Source organism: Podarcis pityusensis (assembly GCF_964106645.2).
Source record: "Podarcis pityusensis genome assembly, chromosome: 8".
Lineage (NCBI taxonomy): Eukaryota > Metazoa > Chordata > Lepidosauria > Squamata > Lacertidae > Podarcis > Podarcis pityusensis.
The window spans coordinates 15,066,585-15,085,773 of record NC_138033.1 but is presented as its reverse complement, the minus strand read 5'-3'; the positions used below and the strand labels follow the sequence as shown (position 1 = coordinate 15,085,773).

Below are 19,189 nucleotides of genomic sequence, written 5' to 3'. Positions count from 1 at the left end.
GTTATGAGTTTTGCAATTTGTACTCAGGATAATCTCTCTTCCATTTAATGACGGGGTGGGTGGACTGGTGACTCGCAAAAACTCCAAAGCGTGCATCTGTCTGTCTGTCTGTCTGTCTGTCTGTTGTTGTTTGTTTGAGCCTGTCTGAGCCTGTTACAACAAAAGGAAAAAGCACATTGGGTCCTCTCTGGGCTGTTTTAGACGTTTCTCCCGCACTCATCCCCATTAAGAGGTCCCCCCCTCCAAATTTCTGCAGAGCATAGGGTCGTGCCAAGCCTACTGATATCTCCTTCCTGCTAAGCGAGCAAGGCACTCAAATCTGAAAATGGAGAGATTAGAAGACACAAAATCTACAAGGACAGAGATGTATTACAGTATAGCTCAGTGAGAGGGCATCTGCTTTGCATGTGGAAGGTCCCAAGTTCAAGTCCTGACAAGGCTTGAAACCTTGTAGAGCTACTGCCACGCAGTGTGGACTAGATGGACCCACTTTCTGACTGGACCTGCCTGCTGCAGCGAAACCAAAAGAAGTTTTCTAAATGGAAATTAAGCCAAGGATTATGAGCTGGTCCTGCAACAAAATGTTGCCTGCCATGTGGCCTGTTCCCTGTTCAGGATTCTGTTCCCTCAACACCGAGGTTCCACCCCATCCCCGCAAAAGTCCGTCTGTATTCCACGTCACGGGAGACAGTCGAGTAAGAAACTAATAGTGCAAAGTAGGAATTTATTAACATGGGAATTAACACATTCCTCTAGGACAGGGTTGGCCAAACTTGGCCCTCCAGCTGTTTTTGGACTACAGCTTCCATCATCCCTAGCAAACAGGACCAGTGGTCAGGGATGATGGGAACTGTAGTCCCTAAACTGCTGGAGAGACTCAGGTTTGGGAAAGTCTGCTCTAGGAATTACTAGAAGGGTGGGAAACCTGTGCATCTCCAGATGTTGTTGGAACTCCCATCAATTTCAGCCCGCATGGTAGGGATAATGGGAGTTGTAGTCTGGCAATGAATGGACACAGGTTAACCTCCACTGAACTGGTCACCTCGCCTCAAGAGGGATATTTGGGGAAGTTCAGAAAAGGGCAGACAAAATGATTGAGGGGATGGAATGGCTTCCCCAAGGTTGCAGCATTTGGGACTTTTTAGTTTATAGAAAAAGCAAGTAGGAGATGACATGATATATAAGTTTATACTAGGCATGAAGAAAACAGAGAGAGAGAAGTTTTTCTTCCTCTCTCATACATAACACTGGAACTCGGGGACATCCAAGGAAGCTTCGCAATAGATAAAAGAAAGAGTTCTTCTTCACGCAGTTAAACTTTGGAACTCACTGCCACAGGAGTCAGTGATGGCCACCAACTTGGGGGCTTTAAAAGAGGACTGGGCAAATTCATGGTGGGCAAGGCTAGCCATGGTTACTAGCTGCAACGGCTATGCTGTGCTTCCACAGCTGGAGACAGCAAAGTGTTGAATATCATTTTATGGAAACCACAGGAAGGAAGGAAGGAAGGAAGGAAGGAAGGGAGCGCTTGGGTTCTGCTTCAAGTTTCCTAAAGGCACCTGGTTGGCTGCTGTGATAACAGGATGCTGGACTAGAGGGTCCACTGGTCTGATCCTGCATGCTCCTCTTACATTCTCAGGGCTGATGAATCTGTGGCCCTCCAGAAGTTGCTGAGCTCCACCTCTCATCAGTCCGAGCCAGTATTACCAGGAGGCAGGGATGATGGGAACTGTAGTCCAGCAACATCTTTAGCATGGCATGATCCCCATCCCTGCTTCGCAAAAGGCAGAAAAGATCATGTTTCCCTGGTGGCTTAGGGCAGTTATTATAGGAAGGAAATTGAATTCACTCTAAACTATTCAGAACTATCACCCTACCCTGTTTCTTGGGTGCCTCTAAAAACAGGCAGTTACAGATGTTTGGAAGGGAGCTGTGTGGAATTTTCAAGTGACAAGAAACATTTCTTCTTCCAACAAAGCTATTTCATTTTTTTAAAAAAAGTTTCCTTCTCTTGGTGAATATGGGCTGCTGAAATTGGCAGTGTTCAAATCATCAGTGGCATTGCACTTGGGTGATTTTAGATTCTGAATTGAATAAGTTTAAAGTGTGGTCCCTGGGGCCACAATTAACAACTCTGCACTGAATAGAGCTCCAAGAGCTGATGGATCTTCACCTCCCCAGATCGAGTGGAGATAATCTGGCAGATCCGCCTGAGCTAATCAAAGACACTTGATTAGATTACTGATTGTTGGGTATGGCCTTTTCTTCCTGACCCATTTGCCCCCAAGGGTAATAGGCCCACCCTAGACTCCATCCATCCCTCTTCAATGGGTCTTGGGGGGGGGAGTGTCCCTTGCTGTCCACACATTTCCAAAACTGCAAAAGGTCTTCCGGTTGTGCCTTAAAAAACCCCAAAACCTAACATATATTACAAGTACGTAACGCATGAAGCCTGGTGTGGTTTCTCTTAATTGTGGAAGTTAACATAAAGCATGTGTTTGGCTAGGGGTCAAATTGAAAAGAAGAACATGATAACTTCTTAAGTGTTTCTCAGAGCTTTATGTGCACATGCGTGGTGTTAATATAGCACCCAAACTGTTTCGGCCAGGTATGGAATCCTTTTGACGCTCCTTAAATAAGATGGGAGACTGCAGAGGGTGTCTTGGACTAGGCAACTCTTGTAACAACCTATATAATAACAAAAAGCAAGAGTTGTATTGATCGGTGGATACATTACTTTGTCAACTGCAAAAAATTGTTGTGCTCCCATTTCTAATTTTCTTCTCAGAAAAACTGAAAACAAATAAAGATTCTTAAAATTAAAAAACAAACAAACAAATAAATGAGGCATAAGTTTTCATGCACTATGGATTCGTGAAGCATTATTCCGAATTACAGGTATTTTTACGCATGGGCTGGTGGGGCTGGTAAAAAGAAAGAACTTTAAAGTGCCACAGGACGCTTTGTAGCCCTTTGTTGCAAAAAGACTAACGCAGAAACTGAAACATAAAGGTAACACAGGACTGTGAGGAACACATATTTGCAAACACAGGTGTTAGGTAAGAGGCAAAGGAGGAGTCCAAGGGTACTTCAGTAAATTAAGGCTGCCGCTCTAACTCCATTTACCTGAGTGTAAGCCCCATTGAATTCAGTAGGGTTTACTTCTGAGTAGACAGAGGATTGTGCTGTAATGAATTTATTTTTCACATAAACCATTTGCTATTTTCTTCTTCTGCGCAGGCTGCGTACACACTCCTGTTTACTCTGCATCCAGTATGTTCCCACTCCTGGTTTGGGAAGGAGAGTACACATGGCGTTAGCCACAAACCCATGTCCATCCTGTCGAAACATTCCATCTCGATCTATCTCCCCTCCAAATTGAGAAAATAATAATAATTTTATTGTTTATACCCTCCCCATCTGGCTGGGTTTCCCCCAGCCACTCTGGGCGGCTCCCAACAGAATTAAAAGCACAATAAAACATCAGACATTAAAAACTTCCCTAAACAGGGCTGCCTTCAGATGTCTTCTAAAAGTCAGATAGTTGTTTATTTCCTTGACATCTGATGGGAGGGCATTCCATAGGGCAGGTGCCACTACCGAGAAGGCCCTCTGCCTGGTTTCCTGTAACTTCTCACCGTGAGGGAGCCACCAGAAGGCCCTCAGAGCTGGACCTCAGTGTCCGGGCTGAACGATGGGGGTGGAAACGTTCCTTCAGGTATACTGGGCTGAGGCCGTTTAGAAAAGCCATGGCCTAGCTGTGTTTCAAGTAAGGTGTGCCTCCTCTGGAAATTAGCAGATGCAGGCGGTAGCTGTTGTCAGTCCATACATCTTAAGTCAAACATACAAATATAAGCCCTGATAAGATAGGTATTGACGTAAAATCAAATGCAATATGTTCAAATGGGTTGTAGCCAGAACCGTGCGAGCCTCAGACCATTGCATAATAAGCAGTGGGGGTTTCTCCTCCATGGTCCAAGTATAAAATCTGTCTTGCAGCCATAAGAATTTGCAGTGTTCACTTTTGTTGCCCTACCATTCACCAGTACATGATCATCTGCAAATAGGAATGATTTTCACCGATACCAAATTGATGCAGGGAACAACTTCGGACCAGAAATAATCTTACAAAGCCAAACCACATGGCTCAGTTGACATCTGTACAAATGCCTTTCTAAGCAGGCTCAGCCTGGACACACTATTTGATTTAAAATCTGTTCCATGTTTCTCTAAGTTTATTGTTTTAAAATCATTTTTAGAGGCTTCCCCATGTTTTAAAATACGCTTCCCTTCTTTTCAGCTGTATTATTTTATCGCAGATATGTTTGCGGCCCTGGGATCCTCTGGGAGGGAAGAGCAATGTGTAAATAAATGTAATAAAGGAAACAAGGTCACTAAACAAAATGTACCTGTTGCTACTAATGCTCATTTCCAAGTACAGCAATGTTTGTTCCAGGAACCTGAAGCCTTGACATTCACACCTCGATCCTTATCTATAATACAGCGGTATCGTGGTTTAAGAACAGTCCGGTTTAAGAACGATTTGGTTTACCAACTCCGCAAAACTGGAAATAGTGTCTTGGTTTGAGAATTTTACCTCAGTCTAAGAATGGAAACCAAATGGTGGAAGGCCGAATTAGGGAAAGCACGCCTTGGTTTAAGAACGGTTTTGGTTTAAGAACGGACTTCCGGAACGGATTAAGTTCGTAAGCCGAGGTACCACTGTACTAGTAGTCCTGAGACAGCTGGATACCAATCAAATCATTATCTCAAATAATAAAATTATTTTTATAAATATATCGGTTAAGGTTTGGTTAACTACAATAACACATATTTTTTAAATGTATACTGTACAAGTTTTTCCCCTCCCAGTTCTGTTTTGTTTTTCTACATGGGTGCTATTCTTTTCCTTCTTCTTTGCATCTGTGCACTTGCGATTATGTACTTTTTATATTTCAATAAAGAATATTATATAATAATAAATTTATTATTTCGGTCACAGACCAGTTCCAGCTCACATACAATATAAGGGAAGTCATAAAACATGATAGGGATACATTTGAATGTGCAATTGGGTGTAAAAAGGAAATATTATATACATACAGTGCTTTTTTCTTTAAAAAGTATTTAGGGGTACTCTCATTTTGACTCGAGAAAAATCATCATTTTATAGTTCAGATTGGGAAAAATAAATACAGTAAATGGACAAGTGGACAAAGATTCACAAAATGTTTAGGGGTACGCATACCCCTATGTCCCCCCAGAAAAAAGCACTGTATACATATAAACTGCATGGGGGGTGTATTGTTTTGCTTGTAACTATTGTCATGCATTTTTGTGTTTTTATTTTGCAAACTGCCCTGTGATCCTCAGATAAGGGCGGTGTAGAAATTAAATTAATCAAATTAGAAAGAACCCCTTTCTTCTCCCCACCCGCCCTTTCCTCCTATTGTCATGTTGATCCAGAGATCCGTACAGCGCCTAGCAAATTGAAGCACCCCCCGCAGCACTGCCGGCCACGTCCCCTGTGACGTGTCCCTCCCCTCCCTAAGCCTCCTACCCCTCGCCCTGCACGCTGGAAGGTCCCACGTGGACAGGATCTCCATTTATGGTCGCTGACGCGGCAGTCGCGCAGGGAACCCCCGCCTCTTTCCCCCCGCGCTTTGGTCCCGCCTCTCATAAGTCAGAGGATCCAGGAAGAGGCGCGCACAAGCCCAAGGGAGCGAAACAAGGGAGCCGCGTGGTTGGCCAGAGCGGAGAGGACCAGAGATCGAGCGAGAGAGCGCACGCTGCCTTGTCGGGTAAGGCTGATGCGGGGGCGAAGCGGGGCGCGATCTGATGCGGGGTTATTTACTCCGGGTACCTCTTTTTTCCCCGAGAGAGCTGGAGTTTTTTCCTTCCTTCTCCTTCTAGGAGAGGGTTTGGCGGTTGCGATGGGAAAACTATTCCTGGGATTCTGGGTTTCTTCAAGGGATTGATGCGCTAGACCCTCTTTCTTCCTAAAACGTTTCCCATAGAGTTTCCTCTTTCCACCGAATTAAGGGACCCGATCCGGTTGGTTTTCTGTTTAGCGTGTGTGTGTGTGTGTGTGGCTTTACCCCCGAATTTCTCCTTTTCCCCCTGCTTCCGCACTCCCCGATCGTCTGACTTTTCTCTCCCTGATATTCCCTCCCCGCTCCCCAAACAAAATTTCATTTCTGCCTGTCCGACTCTCCCGACCGGACCCAAACATTCCTGGCGTCGCACCGACGACACCCCCCTCCCCACCCCGCGAAGAATTATTGCTTAGCTGTCCGGTTTTCTTTTTAAATTACTTTTTATCCTGCGAACGCACTCGATCCCCGTCCTTGCCGAAACCTTTCCTCCTGGATTTGAGCCACCCGCTGTAATATCTCCGTCCCTAGAAATAGGGATCGGATCCGGGGTTGGGGGAGAGGTCGTGTAGGATTTTTTCGACCCCCCCCTTCTACAGTCCCCAACCCACTTTAATTTTCCCATCGCTGGTATGTTCTATTGCTGGCATTGCTATCTGTGCCTGAGCCGCTCTCCCCCCCGCCCGCACAGTTTCATCCTCCAGATCTGACTCAACCCTGCTTCATCTTATCGTCCCCGCCGGAGCCATCCTGGCACTACACCGGCGACCACCTCCACTCCATGCGTATTCCCACCCCTAATTCCCCGGCGGCCTCATAACATGCTCCCGTCTTTAACATTAGCACACCTCAAATCTACCTGAACTTTCCTTCCCTCTCGCTCTCGCTCTATTGCCTTGTCTGGTTCCCAAATCCTTCTTTCCTCCGAGTCTATTCCTTCCCCACTCCCCTTTCACATGGCTCGTGGCGCCTTAAAGGTTAATGCACGACCCTCCCCGTGCCCATCGGAAGGACGCGCAGAGTTCAGGGGGTCGCCATCCTCCCAGGGACGTGCGTAAAGGATTTGCAGCCTTGCGGTGCTCCAAAGACTCTCGTGTGTTTAGACTACTGACTCCTTCGGCCGTGACCTTCCTCCTGCCCCCATCTCGACACCCCATATTCTCCCCCTTTCCCGACCTCGGTACCCACTTCCCCCAGGTTACCGACTGCCAACCCACTCTCTGCGTATTTCCTCCTCTGACGCTCTTTATCGCCTTCCTGCTGATGAAACTGTCCTGTAGTTTGTTTTGCAACTTTCATTTAGATCAGTGCCCGGGGTGAGAAGGGAGACCGGCCTTTGCCTCTCCCCTCCCGCGCTCCGCTGGGAACTTTATTGTTAAACAAATTGTTAAACGCATTCCTATTCTCCCTCCTGCGTGATTTCGCCGGTGAGTTGTGTGGGGGTCTCTTGGGTTGTTTGTTTTGATGTTGCGCAGGAAGCTCAGGTGGGGAGAGCGGTCTTGCACCTGGGTCCTGCTTGGTAGCTTCTCTGGGCACCTTGGGTTGGTCAGATCCACCTGCAGATCTTCTTGCGTTTTCAGTTGCCGATTCCTTGTTTTGCATCCTCTGCTGTGCTAATAGAGGTGGGTTCTCTGTTGTTCAGGAAAGTTTGGGGAGGTGTACTGCCCCGTGGAAATGGTATTCCCCTTGAAAGACACATTCTCAGAGAATATGTCCACGGAATTGTGTCTTTCAATGGAGCTCCATTTTCAGGGAGAACATACCCCCCAAAATATATATAAATGCTAAGCAGATTTTAAGATGTTTTTAGGACAGAACCCAAAAGGTGTAATGGGACTGCAGATCCATTTGTACATTTGCTGAGGAATTGGGGGTTGTTTTAGCTACCTGCTGAGTCCAGATTTCCCATTATGCTGTGTGGATTTGTACCTGCTGGCAATGCAATCAATATGGCTTGTTTATATACCTTCTTAAAAAGTTACATTTTGGGGGCATGGTTTTTTGGGATTCTCTCCCTGATGAATGTATTTGAGGCAGGTAGTAGCTGGGACTTTTGGTGACTTGCACAAGACTGGAACAAAGAGTTTGTTGCAGAGCTGAGATCTAAATATTAGGCTTTTTTAGGGCTGGTGTGTGCAGTATATTGTTTGGTCCGTGTGAGCTGTTCTGACCATTCCTGGCTGCATGCTCACTTTGCATGTGTGTGCATCTGGGATGTCAGGTGGAGAGATGTTATATTGAGGCTCATTCATGGATGTTTTGGCAAGTGGACAAATCAAGTGCAGTATAAATAGCTTTGCATGGAGGGACGTTTTTAAGTATAGCGAAGTTTTTAATGGTTTATATTTTTCTTTGGTTGTATATGTGTTGTAAGCCGCCCAGAGTGGCTGGGGAGACCCAGCCAGATGGATGGGGTATAAAAAAATAAAATTATTATTATTGTTATTATTATTATTATCTTCAAGTGCCTCAATCCTCACAGGGATGAGGAAATGCGGCCATCCAGATGTGGTTGACTCCAATTCCCATCAGCCCTAGGCAGCATGACCAATGGCCAGGGGTTTGATGGAAGTTGTAGTCTAGCAGCAGTCTGAGTGTTCCCAGTTTCCCCATCCTTTCCCTAATACAAGTCCCATTTTATTGAGGAGGGAAAGAATCTCAAAATTCCTAGTGGGTTACTCCAGTTTCAGATGTTGCGATGTGTTGCATTTTGGTGTCTCTGCTGGATAGCATTTATTTTTTTCATCCCCCTTAAGCCAATGGTCTTGCTACCTTTGGACCCAAATATGCATTCAGGGACCATTCTGCATGTACTTTGCATGGTGACAGTCCTGCTATTGCAAACCCCCCCCCCCAGCAAGCTGTGACCCAGTAGTAGTAGCTCTTTCCTGCCCACAAGCTAAAGCTAAATGGTGCATTTGGGGAAGTGGCTGCCTGAAAGGGCTGGCAATGAACCTCTCTTGGGGTGCATTTGTTCCTTCCAGGCAGCATGAATTCCTGAATATCTGTGTAAAGCCCTACCCCCTCCCTAAAAAGATAACCAAACAGAAAAGGTGCCCCTTAGCATTGTTGATGGGATTAGATAAGGTGTCTGAAGGCTTTCTCTTTATCTGCTGTGTGTCTCACCTTGGTTTTTGGAATGACCACTGTAATGCATAGGTTAGAGCCTCCTATATAGCCTCTCATTTGCATTTTTAAATCAATTGTTTCCTAATGGCTCCTGCATTGCCCCAGGAGAGGGTGAATCTTGCTAAATTAGCACCTGTATCACAAGGTTTCTAAATGGCCATTGGGCAGCTGCTGGGAGACCAAACAATTAATTTGTCTGCACTTTTGGGAGGGTTGAGGTTGAATCATTCCTTATCAACCTTGCACTTTCCAGATGTTTTGGAGGAGAATTCCCATCAGGGTGCTGGAAGAGGCTAATGGGAATTGTAGTCCAACGCATATGGAGGGAGGCCCCAGGCTAAATAAATCTGTCTTAAGTGTTGTGTTCAGTAGCTTGCTGTTTTATAGCTTCTGGATTAATGTTTTAGCCCAAGCATAGGCAAACTGGGCCCTCCAGATGTTTTGGGACTACAACTCCCATCATCCCTGACCACTGGACCTGTTAGCCAGGGATGATGGGAGTTGTAGTCTCAAAACATCTGGAGGGCCCAGTTTGCCTATGCCTGCTTTAGCCTCTAGAACTGGGCTTCCCAAACTTGGGTCTCCAGCTGCTTTTGAACTACAACTCCCATAATCCCTAGCTGACTGGTCAGGGATGATGGGAATTGTGGTCCCAAACACAGCTGTAGACCCAAGTTTGATGAAACCCTGATCTAGAAGCATAGTTATTGTTTGCAATGCCTGGGTTATAAATAGGATAACCTCCATATGTGCATAGCCACCAGAATATCATAATAAAACCACACACACAGAGTAGATCATAGACCATAAAATTGTACAGTTGAAAGGGACCCCAGGGGTCATCTAGTCCAACCCCCTGCAATGCAGGAATCTCCACACACTGTCCTCCATCCAGTTTTGAAACCAGACTCTGCTTAGCTTTGCAAACAATACTGGTATTACTTAGTGTGCTTCCTAGGTGTAGAACATCTCAGTGCTACTAACCTTGGAAAGTAGGCCAGTGTGATTTCCTCTTGTACTGTGGATTGTGCAAGGCGGGGAACACTGAAGTGAAGAGGAATGGTGCCTTGCAAGAAACCATTCAGTAAGTTTGCAAACAGAGCGGGTTATGTATGTTTTGAATGGAGGCTTTCCTTCCTGGGTACGGACTGTTTGGCCAAACATTTGTTTTTATTTTGAAAGATGTATAAACGGCTTTATCGGGAATGTGTCCTTGGTGAGGAGCCTCACGAGTTAGCTGGCATTGAAAAGAGGATGGAGTAGGAAGGGTTTGCTTTTTGTTCCCCGTGAGGCAGAAAGCGAAAGAGGGAAGTGGGAAAAGCCCCTATGCCCAAAAATTCCTGTGGGGTGAGGCAAGTGGGAAATCATTTTCCAGAATCCCCTTTGTTTGGGGAGGGCAGAGGAGAGCACAAAGGAATTCCCAGTTCACCTTTTCACTTAGGTTGAGTGGGAAGTGACTGACAAACCGTGTGTGTGTGTGTGTGTGTGTGTGTGTGTGTGTGTGTGTCTAGGTCTAGGAACAGGTGTCAGATTTGGCTTTGGCAGTTGAAAAACAGCAGGTGCTCAGGCAGCAACCGAGACTTGGTTTGGGTGGGTGTGCCTCTGCGTTAAAGCTGGGCCATCTGAGGTCCCAGGGCAGGTGTGGGGGGACCCTTGGCCCTCCAGATGTTGTTGAACTGTGACTCCCATCACTCCTGGCCATGACCTGTGCTTTCTGGGGCTGATGGGAGTCATAATCTAGCAACATCTAAAAGACCAAGGACCCCCCACACCTGAGTTAGAACCTGGTTCCAAAATTTGATATTTGTCAGGCTGAAATGAGCCCCAAAGTGGAACTGATCACATTTTAAGTGATCCAAAAAAATCTGGATTTTAAAAATTTTAAATGTTGTGTTTGTCAGGTTTTTAGAAATGCTTTTAGGGTGGATTTGCAGGCTTCCCTGGTGGGGGCAGATTTTTTGATTTCTGGTTTTGGTGATCCTGTGAGTAATGTGTGTTTTGCCAGTAATTGAAGCTTCCTTTTCCACCCCAGTATTGGCTTCCACTTCCAAAGTAGTTTGTGGGACCCTAATGTGCTCCGCAATGTTTACCATTTCCAGGAAGCCGCTTTGTGTCATTGTTCTGGCTCGCTCTCCCTATGATATCATTTGATTTTTTTCTTTCAATGTGACTCTTGAGTCGGTGATAAATGCAGGTGAGCTGATAGACGCTGCAGATAGCTTGCTGAGCTAATGATACTTGGCAGGTTTTGTGGCTTGGAGGGGTGAGGTGGGTGAACGCTTAAAAACAGGTGCCTCTCCTCCTTAGAGCCTTGGGACCTTTGTAATGGCTTGCATTTCTGGCAAATAATGCTGTGCGTTATTCTTGTTATCTGTCCAGCAAGTGCCTTGCTCAGGTGCGGGTGGGGTCGGGCCCTTCTGGCCATGTTTGCTGGAGTTGCTGGCTGTTGTGGTTGAGCACCATCTGTTCCTCACACCTGGCCTTGCTGCTGCAACTTTCTCCTTTGTTATCCTCAAGACTAGCCTGTAAGGTGCTATAATCCAGGCTTTTCTTTGATGGCTGTCATTCAGGACCAGAGATGCAGATCCTCAGTTAAACGATTGGTGGTTATTTTTTTCCTGTGTGTGCATGTGAGACTTTGCCTCAAGTCCCGCATCACCTTGGACTGCCACTGCTGCTGCTTGAGCACCAGAACAGGCTTGTTGTATACTGGGTACAGTTCAAGATGCTATGCTTCTAAGGCCTACACTGCAGGGCTGGGGGACAAGTGGCCTTCCAGGTGATGTTGAGTTCCAACCCCTGTCAACCCTGGCCCCAGGGGTGATAGGAACTGTAGACCAGCAGTGTTTGCCGGGCAAATTTTGCACTGGCAACTTGTAGTGCCTGATATCTCCACCATCTGGAGGTGCACGCCTGGGGATCTTAGGATCTTGCCTGTTTCCACACACTAACACCACATCCTGTAGAATTTTATCAGTGATATTTTATCTTCACAGTCAGAATGAATTTCAGGAAGCAAAAAGACTCACGAGCCATCGGGACCCTAACTGGCAAGTAGACATTCCGTTTTGGAGACCCTGGTTTGGAGACCATTTGGCGCCTAGCTTATATATCTGGGTTTTTAACAGGGTGGCATCTAGACTAGCTTTCCAGGATCATAGGAAACTCCTGTTATGGACAAGGGCTGTAGGTTGCCTGCTTTGGATGCAGAAATTTCCAGGTTCAACTCCCAGCATTGTGCTGGGAGAAAGATCTCTGTCCAAAATCTTGAGAGCTACTGTCAGTCAGTGTAGACAAAACAGTTGCAGAGGGACCCAAGGTGTGACTCTGTTTATAAGTCATGTTTGGTTTTGACTCATGTGCTCCTATATAGATTCTGCCCACATTTCACTCAGCTGACGGGTCTTGTAGATTCGATTCTGCGGGGGCAGAACCTGCCTCCGTGTGTTTTGGAAGCATAGGGGTGGGGTTATGATGGACAACAACATTGACCATTATTTCCTGATTTGCAACATTCATTTGCCTCTCTCTCTAGCCAAGCTAAACACAGCTGGGTGCAAGGGAGCCTTCTTTCTGCATCAACAAACCATAAATCTCTTGCCTTGCCCCAACTGCCTTGTGCAAGAGATCACAGCTTTGTACGGATGTGTGTGAGCGCATGCAGACGTACCCAGTCACGTGCCAGTGTTGATAGGAAGAGGTTGGCAGCCCACGCATGGCCCTTTCTCTTTTTGTTTTGCTGCTTCGAGGCCCAGCCCCTCGTGTTGAAACCTTTTGCAACCAACTCAGTGTGTACTTCTGTGTCCCGTCAATGGCAGGTAATCTGCTTGCAACAAGCTGTTCCCGGAAACTGAGCGGGCCAGCCCAGTGGGGGGAAGAGCATGTGCGTACAAAATGGCATGGCTGAGGATCCAGGCGGTGGTTGTTCTTATCTGGAGTGTGTATGCTGTTTGGGTGGGGGTAGGTGATTGGCAAGGGAAGAAGAATTCTTGGTACCATCAGTATCAATCGAGGGAACTAGCAGAATGTAGGGCAGGTAGCTTTGGCAAATGGTACTTTAAAAACCTAGGATACAGTCACCAAAATGGAATGTCTAGGGGCCATTTCCACTTCTCCCTGTGAACAATCTTCTTCTCCTTCCTTTACTTTTCTTGTTCTTCATTATCATCATCATTTCTATACCGCTTTATATTTTGAAGGAAAACTCTCAAAGCAGTTTACAACCCGTTAAGCCATCAAATAAAACAATTCAGAACAAGAGAAATTCAAACTTCAAGGAAAATATCTAAGATCCTTCTCTAAAGTGACGTTTTGCCTTCCTCATATTTCTTAACCTGCTTAATTTATAGAGCTTGCCCTATAGCAGAAGTACCCTAGGAAGCCAGGGTCGCACTGTAGGACTTGTAAGGCCAGGGTCCAAATCCCCGGACTCTGCCATGAAGCTCACTTGGGTGTCCTTGGGCCAGTTACAGCCCCTTAACCTACCTCACAGGGTCGTTGTTGGGATTAATTGAGGAGGTGGGTGAACAGTGTACTGCTTGGAGAGAAAAGCGGGATGTAAATGAAATAAATAAGCTTCTTCTGAAGAAAGCTGGAGGGGCCGGCCAGATGGAGATGTCGGACACCAGCCTGGCATTCAGAGATCTCCATGTGGTGCCATTTGGTGATTAGATTATATATACCTGAGTTTCTGACGCTGGGTGGGCCTTGTGAACTTCGTTAAGGGCCTTCTCACCCACCTTATTCATGGTTCTCCTTAACTAAGAAGGGTCCCCCTCCCCCTTCTAAAAAAAGATAAGGGACTTAGTTTTTGACCCCTTTCCTCTAGGGCATAGGGGAGTGCTGTAGTTAAGAGACATGTTTGTTATTGATAAGGGTGTTGACCCACAAGCATTCACCCCCCTCCCAAATGCCCTTTTGGCTGTGTTGTAATTCTCATCCTCCTTGACCCAAGGATGGATGGGTTGTGTGAATAGTAGCAAGCTAGAGAGTCCTAGATGGCCACAAGGCAGCCCACTGCAACGCCACCTTGTCCAAAAGTTCTGGAGCCAGTGTTTTGTCAAAAAGGTTGCCTACTCAGCTGAATTGGTATGGGACTGACAGGGCAGACGGGGTTGGGCTATAGGACCTCTGGGTGCCCTCTGACCCAGCCCTGCCTGTTTTCGTCTGCGTGCCCGGTCCATTGTTGTTATCCGCTTGCAGGAGCCCTGATGTAACAGCCCTGCAAGCTCTGCCTCGGTGACTCACTTCTGCTTCATAGGCCCGAGTCACTATTTTGTGGTCCTGGTGTTGCAAGCTTTTAGAACAAAGAGTTTCCTCGTGCTGTGCGGGAACACAGCTCTCTCTCTCGAATCTGTTCCTTGCAAATTGAAGGACTACTTCTTTTGGCACAAAGTGACTTTTTAGAGAGTTTCGCCTCTCCCTACACTGGAGCCCTTTGGCTGCTTTCTTTGTAGGGCTCATTTGCTGAATGGGATTTCTTCTTTTCTCCCCCAGGACGTACACAGCGAAGGGCCCAAGATGAAGGAGGAAGTGGAAAAAGCAGTCTGGTTCATCTCCCGCGTGATGGATCGCGACCGGAAGCTGGAGAAGGAGAAGGTGGAGCGTTTCAGGGAGAGCCTGGCCACGATCCTGTGCGAGCGCTACAAGGACCATTGGTACCCAGAGAAACCCTGCAAAGGGCAGGCTTACAGGTAAGCAAGGAAACTGATTTATTTTTTTAATGAACTAAAATTGGAATACTGTCAACTGATGGAAGAGCTTTCAGCAAACAGATCCCCCCACCTTTTGGACTGTTAAGGTTAAGTTGACATTCACGTTGTTACCAAATACCGTGTTATTACAAAATCTCAACATTTGTGGGCTGCTGATTTTAGGTGCTGATTTTAAATTGTTTTGGAAATGCACACTGTTTGTAAGCCGATTTGGGATTCATTTGAATGGAGTGCGGCATAGAAATTCACTAAATCAACTCCCTTTCTGAATGCCAACAGGCTTGTTCACACATTACATTGGGTGAAAGAGTCTACACTTCATACAGCTTGGTGGCTGCCACACCACTGTGACAAAATTTAAGCACTTGTAATGGAAATAAGGCACATTCTCCCTCTGTTTGCCCTTTTTGGCTTCCTTCCTCCTCTTAGTTTTCTTCCTCTGAGATCAGGGTGGGGGGAAGCTGTAGAATAGTTTAGGACTACAAGCTCCTCATCAGCCTCGACTAGCATGGTCAGAGGTCATGGATAATGGGAGTTGCAGGCTCAGCAGTATCTAGAGGACCGCAAGCTCCTTATTAGGGCTGAAGGTTAGATTGTAAGCTCCTCGGGGCAGGGACTTTGGTGCTATGTGAGTAAATAAACAATACACAGCTGCTTCTGATTCTCATTGCCTTAAAGAAAGGGATAAAAAGAGCTCGTGCTTTTTGCCAGTAACTTGTGTTCCGCTCCGGAACCATGAGGGCTAGCTACTTGGATAAATACATTTCACATTTAAAGGAGAGAGGGGAAGGAATAGACTGAGAGCAGCGGCTATGTTTTGCCTCGAGATCCCAGACACCCTCGACTCTTGTCTGCGTGTTTGTCGAGGATGAGGCAACGATTGGATGCCTCTTTATGGCGGCAGCTGTTTGCAGAGCTAGCTGCAAAATAACTGTATTGTACCTCTCAAGGCTATTTGTGTAGCTGATAGAGAACTGCGGTTTACAAACCAGTTGGCTGCTGCTACGCCTGTGTCACCAGCCTGCAGGTCAGCTGGAAGCTTTGTTTGCAAGGACTCTGTCTGGAGCTTGTTGTACTACAGATTATTACCTGGCAGTCCTTGTTTTATAATATTACAAATTGCTGTGCACACAGAGTACCCGAGTGGCAGAGCATGTTCATTTCAAGTAAATCCTGCTGAGCTTAGTGGCAATTAATTTCTGACTTTGCGCACGCGTAGAGAACAAATGTTCGAGTCGCCCAGCAAAAGTAGAAATGTTAGATTCACCCAGCAAAATTGATTTGGTTGTAGATTCTGGGCAGACAAATGCAAAGGGCGAGTAGGCAACCTACAGTTCTTAATTCTGAAGTTTAAATTGTGACTTGCTGGTGAAGGACGGGCAATAAAAACAATAAGTCTAATAATAATAATAAGAAGAAGAAGGGATTATGGTCTATGTGTATTGCATAATTTCGTGGATCTAGGGTTTCCCCCCATTGTGTTTACAAAAATGCATTCAAAATGCCAATTCAACAGCCCAGGAAATGATTGTATTCAAAATGTGAAAATGGAAGTGCCTTGAATATGTATAAATAGCTGGTTTGCCTCTCAGTTTCTGACAAAACTACATCGCAGATTTGTGGGGATTGGGGGGTGGGGGGAGACTGCAGATGCCACCCCAAGCTCTTTAGAGGAAATGAATAAGAGCAAACCATGCTAATTTTCTTGGGTGTCCAGGTGGTTCTCCCCATGATGGGAATGTAGGTTTACCTGCTGCGCCTGATCACCGAATCTTGTTCTAAATCTAAGCCGTTTCTGCATTGTCTCTGCTTCCTCGCAGGTGCATCCGAATCAACAGGCAGTATACCAAGGATGATGCCATCCTGAAAGCTTGTATGGAGAGTGGTCTCGATTACTCGGAATTGACGTTGAAAGGCGAAATTACAATCTGGATTGATCCTGGCGAGGTTTCCTGCAGGTGAGTGCATTCGACGGAACCGTCCCTTTAAAAAAGCAACAACCCCATAGGTGAGTTGTAATAGAAAGCACCCTTTGAAAGAGGGATTCCCCTTTGTGTTGTGTAAAGTACTTATGCTAAAAGTTGAATTTTTAATTGAGCACCAATAATTCTTGTTCGCTGTGGGTTAAACCACAGAGCCTAGGACTTGCCGATCAGAAGGTCAGTGGTTCGAATCCCCGTAATGGGGTGAGCTCCCGTTGCTCGGTCCCTGCTCCTGCCAACCTAGCAATTCGAAAGCACGTCAAAGTGCAAGTAGATAAATAGGTACCACTCCGGCAGGAAGGTAAATGGCGTTTCCGTGCGCTGCTCTGGTTTGCCAGAAGCAGCTTAGTCATGCTGGCCACATGACCCGGAAGCTGTAGGCCGGCTCCCTCGACCAATAAAGTGAAATTAGCGCTGCAACCCCATGGTCAGTCACGGCTGGACCTAATGGTCAGGGGTCCCTTTATCTTTACCTTTTTAATTCTTGCTTTTTGGTCAACCCAATAATTTCTTTGAAGCACCCCCGTCCTTCAGATGAGCAACTTATAAGAGCGGTTTTAAAGCTTGCAATTCGTTTAGCTGGTTGTCTTTTTCAAACTTGGGGCACCAGTTCTTAAAGTTATATAGAAGCTCGTATAACTTATCACCCGGAGCATACAGTAAATGGATTTTCATTTCCTTCTTTATTTCCATACCCCCCAACCACAGTACAAAAGTAAGATTAATTAAATACAAATTAGCCCCCCTCCCTGCTTGGACAGCATTTCAGGATTCAGATTATGTTTCTCTAAAGCACAGTATTGACTAAATACAGGATTAAGGACATTCTGTTTAACATAATATTCGATCTACTATAATACTAACTTTTCCTTTACGGCATTCATTGTTTTCTATAACGTGTGATTAAAACAAATGTCCCCATTCACTGGATCCACATTCGAGCTTTCTCGATTCACCTTGCATTTTCCATTAAAAAGACCAAGCCATCATTGGAACTGTTCTCTGCTTGCAAAATAAAACATTAAAAAAAAACAACTGCCTGTCTTCCTTCCAATGGAAGCTTGTGAGTGTAAATAGAGGGGAAGCGCTTCCTTCCAGTGTCTGACCCCTACCTTCCTTCTTCCCCACCCCAGGCTTGGCGAGAACAGCCGCCCCTTCACAGTGAAGGATGATGAGGAGATGAAGGAGAAGAAGGAGAAGGAGAGGGAGAAGGAGAAGAAAGTGGAGAGAAGCAGTAGCAGCAGCAGTGGCAAAGCAACGCCCGAGTCGGAGACATCGGACTATCACTCCGAGTCTCCTTCGGAGTCGCCCTCCGAGTGCGCGTCGTCCTCGGAGGACGAGAGTTCCAGCAGGCGTTCTGCAGCAAAGACATCGCAGATTAAGGCCGGGGGAGCAAATCTCCCCAAACACGTAAGCTGATAGGAGAGAGGCTGGGAATCTGGTTCTGTACTGTATGTTTGCTTCTAGGCAGCAATGTAATTTTATGCAGTGTTTTGTACTATAATAATAAAAACAATAAATAATTTATTGTTTATAACCCGCCCATCTGTCTGGGTTTCCTCAGCCGCTCTGGGCGGCTTCCAACAAAATATTAAAAACACAATAAAACATCAAACATTAAAAACCTCCCTAAACAGATGTCTTCTAAAATTCAAATAGTTGTTTATTTCCTTGACATCTGATAGGAGGGTGTTCCACAGGGCGGGTGCCACTACTGAGAAGGCCCTCTGCCTGGTGCCTTGTAACCTCACTTCTCCCAGGGAGGGAACCGCCAGAAGGCCCTCAGAGCTGGACCGCAGTGTCTGGGCTGAATTATGGGTGTGGAGATGCTCTTTCAGGTATACTGGGCTGAGGTTCTTTAGGGCTTTAAAGGTCAGCACCAACACTTTGAATTGTGCTCGGAAATGTACTGGGAGCCAATGCAGGTCTTTCAGGACCAGTGTTATGTGGTTTTGGCGGTCACTCCCAGTCACCAGTCTAGCTGCTGCATTTTGGATTAGGGCAAAGGGGGCACTGGCCCACCAAGCTCAAACGACCCACCCACCTGCCTTACATGCAACCAGTCTAGGGGGATGACCCTGGCTGTCTGAATTGTGCTCGGAAACTTACTGCTAGCCAATGTAGGTCTTTCAGGACAGGTGTTATATCGTCTCTGTTTTGTTTTGTACTGAGGTCATTTAACTTATGCCCAAGCGTTAATAAACTACACCAATATCTTGCGTATTTAAGAAGTCCTATTCTGACCTCTCTCTCCCCCCCCCCCTTTCCAGGAGCCCCATCGCTACCGAACGCCATCTCCCCTTTGGATCCCACACCCACAAGGCACAGTGTTCAGCTACTTCCCTGTAACTTACTATTACGTTCAGCCGACGATGCCCGTTCTCCAGAGACCCAACCCCAACATGCTGAAACGGCTCACGAAGCGAGCATCCAAACCGTGAAGACTGGGCAGAGCCTGGGGTGGTTGTGGGGTTTCTTTTGGGGGGTGGGG

General features: G+C 46.3%; 1 protein-coding gene and 1 long non-coding RNA gene across 2 annotated transcripts; one reads left to right on the top strand and one right to left on the bottom strand.

The window, feature by feature from the left end:
* Positions 1 to 11,960: 11,960 nt before the first annotated feature.
* Positions 11,961 to 19,189, bottom strand: LOC308483065. The gene is made up of 3 exons (XR_013989576.1): positions 19,053 to 19,189; positions 16,467 to 16,699; positions 11,961 to 14,585 (listed from the first exon to the last, which is right to left on the bottom strand). It is a non-coding gene; the product is annotated as an uncharacterized lncRNA (long non-coding RNA).
* LOC308483064 (protein BTG3-like) lies at positions 14,523 to 19,139 on the top strand (the record flags this gene model as incomplete). The annotated part of the gene is made up of 4 exons (XM_081016614.1): positions 14,523 to 14,695; positions 16,537 to 16,674; positions 17,832 to 18,108; positions 18,969 to 19,139. 4 exons carry the CDS (start codon positions 14,523 to 14,525, stop codon positions 19,137 to 19,139), a joined length of 759 nt encoding a protein of 252 aa, XP_080872740.1.